General features: G+C 51.3%; 1 protein-coding gene across 3 annotated transcripts; it reads left to right on the forward strand.

Moving 5' to 3' along the window:
* The first annotated feature begins 6686 nt into the window (after positions 1 to 6686).
* Positions 6687 to 10433, forward strand: ACP5 (acid phosphatase 5, tartrate resistant). Of its 3 annotated transcripts, none has more exons than XM_004442667.3 (6): positions 6687 to 7103; positions 8159 to 8245; positions 8511 to 8771; positions 8961 to 9088; positions 9183 to 9528; positions 9921 to 10433. In XM_004442667.3, exons 3-6 carry the CDS (start codon positions 8511 to 8513, stop codon positions 10191 to 10193), a joined length of 1008 nt encoding a protein of 335 aa, XP_004442724.1. In that variant the 5' UTR covers positions 6687 to 7103; positions 8159 to 8245; the 3' UTR covers positions 10194 to 10433. The 3 variants fall into 3 exon arrangements, with proteins under 3 accessions (XP_004442724.1, XP_087281535.1, XP_087281536.1); XM_087425409.1 differs by having other exon boundaries at positions 6687 to 6920; XM_087425410.1 differs by lacking the exon at positions 6687 to 7103 and adding an exon at positions 7168 to 7307.
* Positions 10434 to 13985: the final 3552 nt, after the last annotated feature.

The raw sequence follows: 13985 nt of genomic DNA on the forward strand, positions 1-13985 counted from the left end.
TGCTGGCGTCCCCGCAGCTTCCCAAGCTAAGCCCTGGGCCTTTTTTTTTTTTTTTTTTTTAATAAGTAGGGGGGAAACCCCCAAGACTCGGTTTTTCCCACCTGCCTTACCTACCCAGGGGCCGTGTCCGGCAGCCCAACACCTGGTGGAAATTATGCAAAATCTAAGCTAAAGTCCCTCCACTGCTGAGAATTCTCCATAGCACTCACCTCGCCACCTCGCTGGGGATAAAGACCCCTTCCCCTCAGCCCCCGCAGTCCCCCCCCCCTCGCCCAGTCTGCCCCACACACCCCCTCCTCACCTCCCTGCCTCCGTCTCCCGCTTTCTCCATCGCTCCCTCTGCTCCAGCCCCGCCAGCCTTTCAATTCCTCGAGCTCACCACAATGTCTAGGTTTGGGGCAGCTTTGGTGCCTAAAAAAAATCCGTCACTGTGGTTACTTTGTAAATGTATAGTCAATTTAAATTATACCTTTAGAAACACAGTTTCCCTTAAGCCTTTAGTTTCAGCTATAGCTGTTGTGTAGCTACTATGTTACCTGGCAAAGTGGACTGTCGCTTACAAAGATGCCATTAGATACATATTTGGGTCCATTTAGAAATGTAGTGGGTTGAAATCACATCAACATTGTAGACGGCATTTATTAAAGTGATATATGTTATTCCTTAATTTTAAATGCTTCCACCAAGCAAACTCTTCTGAAGGCCTTAGCAGTTATTACAAATTGGAAAATTAAACATATAAAGAGGGGGAAATTATGTTCTCTTAAATATTTTGATACTGCTTCTAAACTCAGCCAAATTATGGTAAACTTTTCAACTTGAAATTGCCAGCCTGAAATCAATTCTTCGTGTGGCGGTACGGGTATTTTAGGGATTATTTTCTGTGCTTTTCTGGGTTTTTTTTGTTTTGTTTTGTTAGTAAAATACATAACATACAATTTAGCATCTTTACCATTTTTAAGTGTGCAGTTCAGTGGCATTAAGCACATTCACATGGTTTTGCAGCCATCACCCCCATCCATCCCCCAAATTTTTTCACCCCCCCAACTGAAACTCTGTGCCCATTAAACTGTAACTCCCCACCCTCCTCCCCCAGCCCCTGGCACCCACCATCCTACTTCCTGTTTCTATGAATGTGACTCCTCTAGGGACCTCCTATGAGTGGAATCAGACAGACCTTTTGTGACTGGCCTATTTCACTCAGCCTAATGTCCTCGAAGTTCATCCATGTTGTAGCATGGGTCAGAGCGTGTCTGCGTTTTTCAAATTAAACTTAAATTAAAAATACAAAATTATGTGCACATGATTAAAATAACTGGGACCTCTTGCAGGGCGTGTAATGAACAGCAAACACCTGTGGGGGTCTCAGCTTTCTCTCTGGTTATTCTCATGGTTCTGAATGAGTTTCTCACCTGCTGTTCCCCCGCAGGTGAATGGAGCCCTCATCTGCTGATTTTCTGTGGCGCTGGGTCAGATTTAGCTCACAGCCTCCCTGCCCCTCAGCTGCCTCCCCACACCCCGTGTAGATCTAGGCTTAAGTTGCTGGGATGGCCGTCTTCGAAATTTTTCAGCTACTTTCCCCTTTATGTCCTCTTCTACCAACTGTAATTTCTTTGTCTGTTCCAACTGGCTAATATTAAAAGTGAGTGGTTTTAAGGCACTTCCTAGGTGCCAGGGACTCCTGGGTATTTCTACATGGATTAGTTTAATACCCACAACAACCACATCAGATCTCAGGTAGGTATCCTTCCTATTCCCATTTCAGAGATGGGATGCTGAGGCCCAGATAGCTTAAGTCACTTGCTCCAGGTCACAGAGCTTGACACGTGGCAGAGCCAGAGCTGCATCCTGTGACTTTTATTTTTTGTTTTGAATCTCACCGGGAAAGAATAAGTCAATTCTTTAATGGCTCTAGCTGAGGTTTATCAGAACTCAGCCAGTGTACACTTAAGTCTTGTGCACATCATTGTATGTAAATTTGACATCAAAGAAAAGAACTGTAAACACACATTGAACTCCAGTGAATGGTATGAGTGCTGAAGTATGGGGAGGCAAGCCTGCAGAAGTCAGCGACATGTTAAAATGGGTAAAAAGCAAAATGGATGCATGGATTGATCAATATTAAAGCAAATATATTCAAATGTGAATTGCAGGATCTGGGAGTGAGGATGTGGGTGTTCACATACTTTCAACTTTGCTGGACAATTCTTTCAACTTGGCTGGATGCTTGAAATATTTCAGAATAAAATGCTGGGCCCCTGTCCTGAGCTCCCCACAGGAAAAGCCGTCTTCTCCCACCCGCCCAGGCAAGACCCCCGCACACTCAATGCATAACTCTCAGATTTGCCCACTTCCCCAAAAATGGTTCCTCTCCTTGGGTTTCTTCCTTGGGGGTGGATTCTCAGTCACCAGACCAGAAAGGGGAGTTGCCGGATTCCTCTGTCTCACCATTGGGTCTCAAGATTTATCTTAGGGTGAGTAGTTATCTTCCCAGTTTACCCAAGACTGAGAGGGTTCCTGGGGTGCGGGACTTCCTATGTTAAAATCAGGAGGGTCCTGGGATGAGCTGGTCCCCCAACCTATCATTTCTGCCTCTTCAACATGTTCAGTTTCTCCAAATTGCTGCTGCCCTAGTCTATAGTAATAATATACATATTGGTGTTGATAATAATAATAAACAGTGGCAGCTGGCTTATGGAAAAGGTACTGTTCTGCACGTTTCATCTGCGGCAGGTCTTTTGATCCACCCAACACCCTGCACTGAACAACTGTAACCTCATCCGTGTTAAAGATGAAGAAATAAAGCACAGAGAGGTACAGTCCCCAGCCCACAGTCACACAGCTAAACAATAGCAGAGGAGCTGGAATCTGAACCCAGCAGACGACTGCAGAGCCCCCAAGCTCAACTACATTTGAAGAGCCATCCTGGACTGCTGACTAGACCCTACAAGCCCCCTGGGGTCCCCCTCACTGTGGGCTCACCCTCGATCAACAGTCATCTGTGCTTTCATCAGAATGATTATTTAGGTAAATATTGCTTCTCTGATGACAAAAATATTACCAGCTTATAATTCTTAAAGATGAATTCAATAAAGACATCAATCAAAAGTAATAATTTCCCATAGCAACCCTCCCCAGAGGACACCACTCTTAATTTCGTTCCTGTTGGCACCAGAATTTCTTCTTGGTGTGTAGCAACTGGGCACTTATGGTTTTGTATCAAGATATAGAGTGATTTAGAGAGAGATAGGGAGATAGAGGTAGAGAGATAGAGATCAGTAGGTAGATAGATAGATAGATAGATAGATAGATAGATAGATAGATAGAGATAGGCAGATAGAGATAGAGAGATAAAGAAAGAGAGAGAGAAATGATAGATGATGGATGGATGGGTGGGTGGATGGATGGTTGGATGGATAGTTATATAGATGGATAGATAGACAGACAGACAGACAGGTAGGTAGATAGATAGATAGATAGATACATACATACATACATAAATACATAGATACATAGATGGATGGACGGATGGACGGATGGATGGATGGGTGGGTGGGTGGATGGTTAGATGGATGGATAAATAGATAGATAGATAGACGGATAGATGATGGATAGATGGATGGATGGATAGATAGATAGATAGATAGATAGATAAATATAGATATAGATACAAATCTGTCTTTGACTTGCTTTTTTCCAGACTGATCTTGTGAGAACACATCTTGGACCACATCCTCCAAACCTGTCACCCTCCAGATCGAGTCCACACTCCGTAGCTGCAGGCCATTGTTTCTGTGGCCCCTTTAACCCCTTGACCCCCCTCCTGATACTGTGGAGCCTCGCACCTCAGGCTCTCCTCACCACAGGTGCCAGTCTGGAGCACACCTCCCCCCACTGACTTGTGCTTGTCAGAAGCAATGTTAACCTCATGCTCCCAACTGCCCCCATTGAGTACATGTTGGTTGTCCACTCAGACTCACTTTTATGGGAATTCCTGGTGGGAGGAATGGGGGGGTTGACAATAATAGAGACTGGGGAGTGGGTGACAGGGATGGGGTGCTAATTGAGTCAAGGTGTCAGGGTAGTCTGAGGAGGTGGCTTTAAGCCAAGTACTCAGTGACAAGAAGGCGGGGGAGAGTGGGCCAGTGATGGGAACAGCATGTGCAAAGGCCCTGAGGTAGGAAGGAGCTGTCCTTAGTGTGACTTGAGCACTGTGACCCAGATGGGAGACAGATGCAGAATGGAATCAGGGGTCATCAAAATAACTCCAAGAGTTGTGTCCTGGGCAGATTATCAAAACAACAACAACGTTAGAATTGAAGCAAGCCATAAACGAGTTGGTGGAATCCACTCAAGGGGTGAAGCCAGGAGACTGGGGGGAGGCTGCACGTTCAGACCAGAGGGAAGAGTGTATCCTGAAAGGGCATCCCTTCATTCCATCATTCCCCAAATAATTCCTGAGCAACCGCCTTTGTGTGCTCTGGATTCCAAATGCCAGAGACACCACAGGGAAAGGATGGAGAAAGTTCTGGTCCCCTTGGAGTTCATTCTGGTGGGGAGACAGACCAAAAACAAGATAAGCAGGTGTGTGGTTTGTCAGGCGGTGATAGGGCTACAGAGAAAACTATAGCAGGAGGCGAGGAAGTCAGGGATGGTGCATTTCAGATAAGTTAAAGGAACTTGAATACAATGAGGGGGGTGAGCCACAGGGGTATCTGGAGTAGGAAGGGCCTTCTAGGAAGGTAGGACAGCAAGTGCCACGGCCCTGAGGTCAGAGCATGCTCCTATTCCAGGAAGGGTGAGAAAACCAGGGGAGTGGTGAGAGCTGGGAGAGCGGGAGGGCAGGGCCCCACCACGCTGAAAGGGGAACTCAACCATGAGATTGACGTTGGTGTTGGGAAGCAAGGCAGGAGCGGAGGGAGAGGGAGGCTCTGAGCCAAATCCTGATCCACCAACACAGAAAACCAGTGTCACAGGGCTCCCCTGGGCAAACGGAGGGAGGAGAGCTTATTCAGAACCCCAGAGGTGGCCAGAGAGAGAGAGCCAAGAATCCACAGGTCTCATCACACACTCTGCACGGTCTGATTTATTTTAATCATGTGCTTTTGTACTTTTTCATTAAAAAAATAGAGAAAGTGTCAATGTCTTCAAAAGTTATAAAATGGTATCACAAGCTTCCCATTTTTCTGAAGACAAACACAAGCATAGGAAAATTGCTGGAAACAAATTCATGGATAGTGACTCTCCGGGCGGGGGTATTACTGGTGAGTAGAATCCATTTCTTTGTGCTTTCCAGTATCTTCCAACTGTTCCATAAAGACTAGGTATGACAATAGGACAATAAATGTTATAATTTTTTGTGATCTCAAAACAATACAGAAAGCAGAAAAAAATTCCTAAAACACCCCTGTACTTGCCACACGAAGAAGCCAATGCAGACATTTAGTCCTAATTGCTTCAGATAAATTTTCATTTCCTTTTTTGTGAAAGAAGGCAGGAAGGATCAAGTTGAAGCCCCTTTCGAGACTCTCCTTGTCCCCAGTCCCAATCCCATCCCCCTCCCGTCTCCCCAGAAAACAACCACAGCCCTGAATCTGGAATGAGATCTTTTGTTTTTGTGTTTACATGTGGACTGAAGATATGTTAAGAGAAGAATTAATTCTGCTGACGAAATAACTAACAGGGCAAATATCCAAAGAGCACATAAATTATAAAACGGAAAGAGAATGCCACGCCCCCAAAGGAAAGTAATTAACAAGCTAGAATGTAAATTTCTCTAGCGTGTGAGCAGCAGCAGAGCAAGTTTTCCTGTCTAGTCTGTTCACTGCTGGGTCAGCCAGTACTCAGCATACAGTGGGTGCTCAATACATGTGGAGCAAATGTTTAAGTTTCTTGGATCATGCCCATCTCCCAAGTAAACTTTTTTATTTTGGAATCACTTTAGATTTATACAAAAGTTGCAAAAAACTGCAAGGCATTCCAGTATACGCCTCATTCAGTTCCCTCTATGGCCAACACCTTCTGGACCGTGACACACCTGTAACTACAGAGAAATTACGTTACTTCATTGTGTTGCAATTCACGAACTGCCATTTATCTGGCTGTCACCCCGTTTTCCACAAATGCCCCTTTTCTGGTCCAGGGTCCCACATTTCATTTGTCCTCATGTCTCCTGGGTCTCCTCCAGGTAGTAACAGCTCCTCAAATTTTTCTTTTTCGTGACGGGGACATTTTTGCAGAGTACTGGTTGGGTATTCCGTAGCATATCCCTCAATTTGGGGTGTATCTGGTATTGTTCTCATCTTTAGCCTGTCCTTACGGGTTGTTGGGAAGAAACCCACAGAGGTAAGGGGCCCTTCTCATGAGATTATGTCGAGGCACCTGATGTTAATGAGACATCGTTAGGATGTCAGCCTGGATCATTTGGTTAAGGCGATGTCTGCCAGGTGTCTCCCCTGTCAAGTTCTTATCTTTTGCTTTTCCATACTTTATTCTCTGGATGAGAGTCACTAACTCAAATTTTGAGTCTGGCCCACACTCAAAAGGAGTGGGGGAGGGGTTGAGCCTGAGCTCCTGGAGGGACATTTCAATTTATATTATTTAGAATTCTTTCTAAGGAAGATTTGACTCTTCTGCCTTCACATCCATTTCAAAGACCAGGAAACTGAGGTTGAACACAAGACTTCCTCTCTAGATGGTGGCCCGGCCCAGGGGGAGGCTGCACCCAGAGCTGCGATCTGGGGCTGTGGGCGCCCCAGGTGTGCAGGCTGGTGGCGTGGGGAGAAAGGGGGAGGAGATCGGGACCCCGAGCCGCCCTCTGGGGTGCGTCACCCCATTTCACAGATGCGCTGCCTGCGCCCCGGAGGCGTGGCGGCGTCCGGTGGCTGGGCAAGGTTCCGGGGCGCAGCCGGCAGGGCCAGGTAGGAAGTGCGGGGACCGGGAGGCCGAGGCGCCCGCCCTCCCCACCGGGCATCACCTGGGCCGGCCCCGGGACCACGGGCAGGGGGGCCGGGCTGCGCCTCCTTAAAGCCGGGGCGGCCTGACGGCGAGCGCCCGGCGCCTCTGCGGCTCGGCTCCCGGGACCCCCGCCTCGCTGACCGCAGGTGAGACCAGTGTCCCCGGGGGAGGGGTCTCCGCCCGCGCTCGTGACCCACTTCCTGTTTGTCCCAGCTGCGGGGACGGGAGGGACAAACAGCCAGCCCGCGCTGGGTGGCCCGGGGCAGGTCACTGCACCTCGCTGAGCCCGTGACCTTGGCGTTGAATGAAGGGCCCCCCTGCATTCTCCCAAGGGACTGTAGGGACCTGTCGTGAGTGTGCAGGGCGGGAGGAGGGACGCAGGGAGGTGAGGGGCAGGTCACACAGGCAACAAGCGCAGGGGCCCCACTGCCCCAGTGCCTGCACGCCCCTCTCGGGGGCTGCGGTGACTTGGGGGGCCTGTGGGGAGCTGCTGAGGGTGTGAGAGTCCAAAGTCGATGGTCACATGGCGTGTCACCAGCTGCCTCCTGCCCGGTTCCTCCTGCAGGGATGGGGGTGGGGAGGAGGGGAAGGTGTGGGCAGCACTTCCCGGAAAAGGGAGACCCTGCTGTCTGGGGGAGGGGGGTGAGCCCAGGACACGCACTCCAATGTTGTCAAACACACCTCACGTTCGTTGGAAACACAACACAGACACACAGTTCGGCTCAGGCACAACACAGGGCCGCACACACTGTGGCCCCGCGCAGTTTCACTTGAGATCTCAGGCCCACGTCACAGGCCCGCCACCCAGGCCCGGCTGCCAGCTCAGTGTATACATCACAGGGACACAGGACTCCAGGCCCACAGGAGACAGTGACCCAGGCAGGCACGCTCGGCTACACACAGGAAACAGCTCAGACACACCCAGACACAGGCAGACAAACACGGACACACACGGCACGTGGGCTGGGGCGCCCAGATGTGGCCACACAGCCAGCACTCAGATAATGGGGCGCCTTGGGCCCACGACACAAACAAGATGAATCGGGCAGACACAGAGGCTGCGCTCGTGGGCCAGACCCCCACCCCGAATCTCGTGTCCAGCGCTGGGGAACTCCAAGCTCACATGACCCAAGGGGAGGGCTTCTGGAACAGTCTGCGGAGAAACTGCATCATCCTCACTAATGATCCATTTCCGCCCCAGGGAATAAAGGCTGGGTGACCGGCCAGTCGTGCCTGAGCTCACCTGTCTCTCTGAGCCCCCTGCGAACTGGCTGGTGCCTCTCCCAGGGTGAGTGCTGGGCCGCCATGAGGGAGGATGGAATGGGAGACTGTGGCCACTCTTCCGGGCCCCTGGCTGGACCCCGCCCACCCACTGACCCTGCCAGCCCTTGCCCTGAAGTCCTGGGAACTGGGGCACCACCAAGGGGTTCCCGCGGGGCCAGCTCTGCAGGGAGTGGCTCCTCCTCTCTCAGAGCAAGTCAAGTGGGGGTCTCCAGGGCCTGCTGCCCATGTCTCAGCCCTGGGCCCCCAGACGCTCATTTCTCCCCTCCCAGATGGACACATGCACGGTGCTGCTCATCCTCCAAGCCTCGCTGGTGCTCTCCCTGGCTGACGGGGCCGCCCCCGTCCTGCGCTTTGTGGCCGTGGGGGACTGGGGCGGAGTTCCCAACCCCCCGTTCTACACAGCCCGGGAAACGGCCACTGCCAAGGAGATTGCCAGGACCGTGCAGGTCCTGGGCACAGACTTCATCCTGTCTCTGGGGGACAATTTCTACTACGAAGGCGTGAAGAGTGCTGATGACAAGAGGTTCCAGGTGTGCGCCCCTGGAGTAGGGGGGCATGTGGAGAAGTCAGGCGACCTCTTGACTCTGGAGAGGGCAGAGGGAAGTTGACACTGTGGGCACCTAGAGCATTCAGTGTCTCCCTAGTCCCCTGACTTGGTGGGAGAGTCCCGGGGGAGCTGCTTGACGCTGGGGTGGGGGTGCCCTTGCTGTCTGCTGCAGGAGACCTTCGAGGATGTCTTCTCGGCCGCGTCCCTCCGGAAAGTGCCCTGGTACGTGCTGGCTGGCAACCACGACCACCTGGGGAACGTCTCAGCGCAGATCGCCTACTCCAGCATCTCCAAGCGCTGGTGAGCCTGCCCCCCGCCCCTTCCCATCCCCCAAGCCTCGCCCAAGTGGACACAGAGGCCCAAGCCGTGCGCCCACCGCCCTCTCCCCCCACAGGAACTTCCCCAGCCCTTTCTACCGCCTGCGTTTCAAGGTCCCGCGGTCCAACGCGTCCGTGGCCATCTTCATGCTGGACACAGTGACGCTGTGCGGCAACTCGGACGACTTCAGCAGCCAGCAGCCCGAGAGGCCCCGGGACGCGGCGGTGGCCCGCACGCAGCTGTCCTGGCTCAAGAAGCAGCTGGCGGCCGCCAAGGAGGACTACGTGCTGGTGGCGGGCCACTACCCCATATGGTCCATCGCGGAGCACGGGCCCACCCGCTGCCTCGTCAAGCAGCTACTGCCGCTGCTGGCGCAGCACAAGGTCACCGCCTACCTGTGCGGCCACGACCACAACCTGCAGGTGAGCGGCCCGTGGGTGCTGCGGGGAGCCAGGTCAGGCTGCCCCGCCCCGCCAGAGTGCCACACGGCACGTGGGGTCCCCCTGCTGTTTGCGGGTCTCCTGAATGGCACTGTCCCTCAAGCTCTATGCTCTAACTGGGAAAAAAAGTTCCCCCAAAGCCATCATAATAGCTACCCATTGCCCATGGCTTCCCCAGGGCTCGCCTGTGAAGTAGGATCAACCCATTCCTCCAGGTGAGGAAACTGAGGCCAGGGCGGGTGATGTTGCTTGCCCAGGGTGACTCTGGGGTTGGGGACAGACCTGACCCTGGACTCGAGACAGGGGGGCGCCACGCCCGTGGTCCACCGCACTGAGGGGCCGGGGTCCACTGACCCTGCTGCTTCCGTCCACAGTACCTTCAGGACGAGAACGGCATAGGCTTCGTGCTAAGTGGGGCTGGGAACTTCATGGACCCCTCGAAGAAACACATGCACAAGGTCCCCAACGGCTACCTGCGCTTCCACCACGGGGACAGTAACTCAATGGGCGGCTTTGCCTACGTGGAGATCAGCCCCAAAGAGATGAGCATCACTTACATCCAAGCCTCGGGCAAGTCCCTCTTCAAGACCAGGCTGCCAAGGAGAGCCAGGCACGCGCGCCCGCGAGGGCTCCACCCTCGGGCCTGAGGCGGACGGGCCTCCCTGCCAGCGGGTGGGCAGGCTTTCTCAGGGGCCGCGTGGCCCTTGTGGCAAGGATGCCCACGGATGTGAAAGAAGCATGGACACCGGCCAGAGTGCCATGCCCTGTGGCGCGGCTCGCCCAGCCTGACTTCTGGGCAACGGGGGGTAGGAAGGGAAAACTTGCTCCTGGATCAAGCATCTTTCTGTCGTGGCCGAATATTCAATAAAAGAATAGTTGCAAAGGCTGCACGTGTGTCATCATGTCCCTTCCCTCACCTCACTGGCCAGTTGTAGCACCTGGGTTTGAGGGTGCCGGGGCCCCCCCACTCTGTGCCTCCATCTCTTAGCCGCATCCACAATCAACTGGCCTCATACGTGGATGAGATTTTAAGTGCAAACCACGCAGAAGGAAGGTACTGCACGAAGCAAGCATTCCTCCCCCGGGCCTGCCTCCCTAGGGGCATCCACCATCATCCTTGTCTTTCCTTCCCCAAACCATGCCTCCATAATAAAAACATCCCCGTTTTTGTACACAAAGCAGCATGATACACACACAGTTCTGCACATGTCCTTTCTACTCAACCACAATGCTTTCTACTTCGCAACTGGACTGTTCATAACAGAACATTCATTTTTGTTCATTTCAACATGGCATCGGGGATGTATTCATAGGGCTTGAAAATCTAAAGTTTATAGAAAGTGGAACTCTCTCATCCCCCTCCGTGTCCTGCCCTCCCCCTCTCCGAAAAAGAAAGAACTTCTTCTAAATGCTTCGTGTTTCCTTCCAGCATTTCTCTACACAAGTGAAATTTTTGTTTTTTTCCAAGCAACTTGATTGAGGTGGAATTGACACATTTTCAGGGTGCAGGGCGGTAAATTCTGACACAGGCACACGGCCACAAACACACAACCACAACCAAGATATAGGCATTTCCCACACCCAGAAAGGTTCTCTGTGCACTCTGCTGTTTCTGCCTGTTAAACCTGGAGATCTGCCCATCAACTCTCGGGGGAGCTTCTCGCTCTTTCTGAGGCCACAGAGGCCCCACTGCATGCCAGACCTGCTGTCTATCTAACCAGCCAACTACCGAGGGAAGCCTGGATTGCTTCCCATAATTTTGCTCTCCTCAAACACTACTGCCATAAATGACCCTGGACATTCGTTTCCTACGTGTGCAGATATGTATGTAGGATAAATAAGATACATTCCCAAGAAAGGGTTGCCCTTCTTTTTGACAGCCACGAAGCTTCCGCCTATGTCACTGGCTCCTTGATGGGGCCTGTGGAAATCCTTTCCAATCTTTCCCTCTTATCAGCATAGCTGCCGTGGACACCCCCGGAGCCAGGCTTCTGTATATCTGTGCAAGTATGTATGTAGGAAAACTTCCAGAGGCCTGGCAGTTTCAGGGCCTGATTCTTATGATGGATGCTGAAAGCAGAACGCTCATCGTGAGCTGAAAGCTGCAGAGCGGCCTAGTTCCTCTCTCCGGGGAGAGTTGAGTAACACCCCCCCACCCACAGCCTAAGCCACCCAGTGCAAAGCAAGTCACAGAAACTGATCCCTTGGCCTACCCTCAACTGTCACTTCAGCTGCCACAGGGCAGGACCCAACTGTCTGGCTGCAGCTGCCAGCCCAGCTGAGTGACACAAAATAACAACTTGGACAAAACGTAACAGATTACCTCTGGGGAGAGGAACTTTTGCTACTTTATAAATGTCAATACTGTTGAATTTGTTACAAGGCACATGTGTTACTGTTAACATTAAGCAAAGCTATCTTACCAAAAGGCCAGCCCTGAGTTCCTGCCAGCTGCTGTTTACCTGGCTGGCGTTACAATCGGTCAAGCTCTATGCCTAAAAAACACCGTCTCCCCTAATCCTGGCCCACCAGGCAAGAGCCAGAATCATCCTCGCTTCTCAGAGGACATTATGGAAATTCGACAGATTAAGTGTCCAAGGTCATGCTGAGGAAGTGGTAGACCCCCAATCTTAACCACGACCGTCCAGGCAGCTCACAGCCACCTTGCCACTTCCCAGTGACTCAGAGGCTCCGGGCAGGCAGGGGTCTGAATCAGCGGTCAGCCCAATGTCCCCGTTCTCAGGACCTGGAGTGTGGAATTAGCCCAAAGTCCCCGTTCACAGGGCCCAGAGCATGGAAAAGAGAAGTGACACATTCAAGTGGACACAGGGAATGAATGGCAGGGAGGGGAATTGGCCCCCTATGCCACAACGACCAAGCACTGCTACCAAGCACCAAGGACTAAGTCCTGTCCCAGGCAGCTGGGGACCGAAGGAACACCCAAAGGAATAAGGCAGGGTAGACATCGCCCTCAGAGGGCTCCCGTCCAGCTCAGGGACAACGCCAGCCAGCACACAGCAATTGTTAGAAAGATGCCACCAAATGCAAAGAACAAGATGGCAGAATTCCTCAAGACCAGTCACAAGTCCCATCTCTTCTCACTCTTCCCGAGCAACTAACTGCATCTGATTCAACCAGCACAGATATTATCATCTCCCCTCCCTCACACCAGGTGCTCGGACAGGCCCCAGCATCCTCACGCAGCAAGCAGACTGTCACCAGAGAGTCAGGCCACACCCACCTCGTCAACAACCTCCAAGGCCGAGAATCATAAATAAGAAGGTGAGAGGCCTGTCTCATGAAACAGCAAAATGCGCAGTCATCAAAACAGACGACACTGGCTCTGGGGAATTCCGGAAAGAAACTCAAGAACACACAAGAACGTGATGTAGGTTGAAGGTTGTGTTGCAACTTCCCCGGGGAAAGGTGTTATTTGCCTTGTCAATTTGCCCAGAAGAAGAGAAAGCCTGAATCTTACTTCAGGTCATATACAAAAATGAATTCCAGAAGAGTTATATATTTTAATGTAGAAAGCAAACGCAGTAGAAGATGAAAATGAACAATCACACAAAGATCTGAATGAGATGGTTCATAGTTGCTTTTTTCATAATTGTCCCAAACTGGAAACAACCCCAATGTCCATCAGTAGGTGAATGGATAGACAAACTGTGGTCCATCCATACAGTGGAATACAACTCGATGATTAAAAAAGAACAAATGACCGATAGACACAACATGGATGAATCTCGAACATAGTAAACAGAGTAAAGGAAGACACACTCAAAAGCCTACATAGTGGATGATTTTTTTACATGACTTCCTGAAAAATACAAAACTATAGGGACTGAAAACAAATCAGTTGGTGTCAGGGGCTGGGAAGGGGGGAAGGAATTGACGACAAAGAGAGACAAGGAAACTTCTTGGGGAGATGGACACATTCACTAGCTTGATTGTGGTGATGGTTTCAAGGGTGAACACATAAGTCAAGACACGGAATTTCATAGTTTAAGTATGTGCAGTTTATTGTCTGTTAATTATATCTCAATAAAGCTGGGAAGGAAGGGAGGGAGGGAGAGAGAGAGAAAGAAGGGAAGGAAGGAGGGAGGAAGGAAGGAAGGAACCTAGCAACCAGGGGCAAATATGGGACTGTCCACATATACTATGACAGTCACACTATGAATTTTGCAGCTACTAAAAACAAGAGTTTCCTGTATGCGTATTGACATCAAGTGGAAATAGCAGGTTGCGAGGTAACGTGTATAGTAAGACCCCCTCTGTATGTGTCCATTTTGTACAGCACTGAGCAGGGTCCTCCAGAGAGGCACTGCCAACTTGGCAGTTCCAAGGATAACACTGCCCCCTCATGGACATCTTGAAGACAGGTCTATTTCAAATACATCTCATTCCAAGTTATTTTCCCGAACACTCTTAAGGAAAAC

Source organism: Ceratotherium simum, chromosome 39 (genome assembly GCF_057802395.1).
Source record: "Ceratotherium simum simum isolate JZ-2026a chromosome 39, ASM5780239v1, whole genome shotgun sequence".
Taxonomy (NCBI): Eukaryota; Metazoa; Chordata; class Mammalia; order Perissodactyla; family Rhinocerotidae; genus Ceratotherium; species Ceratotherium simum.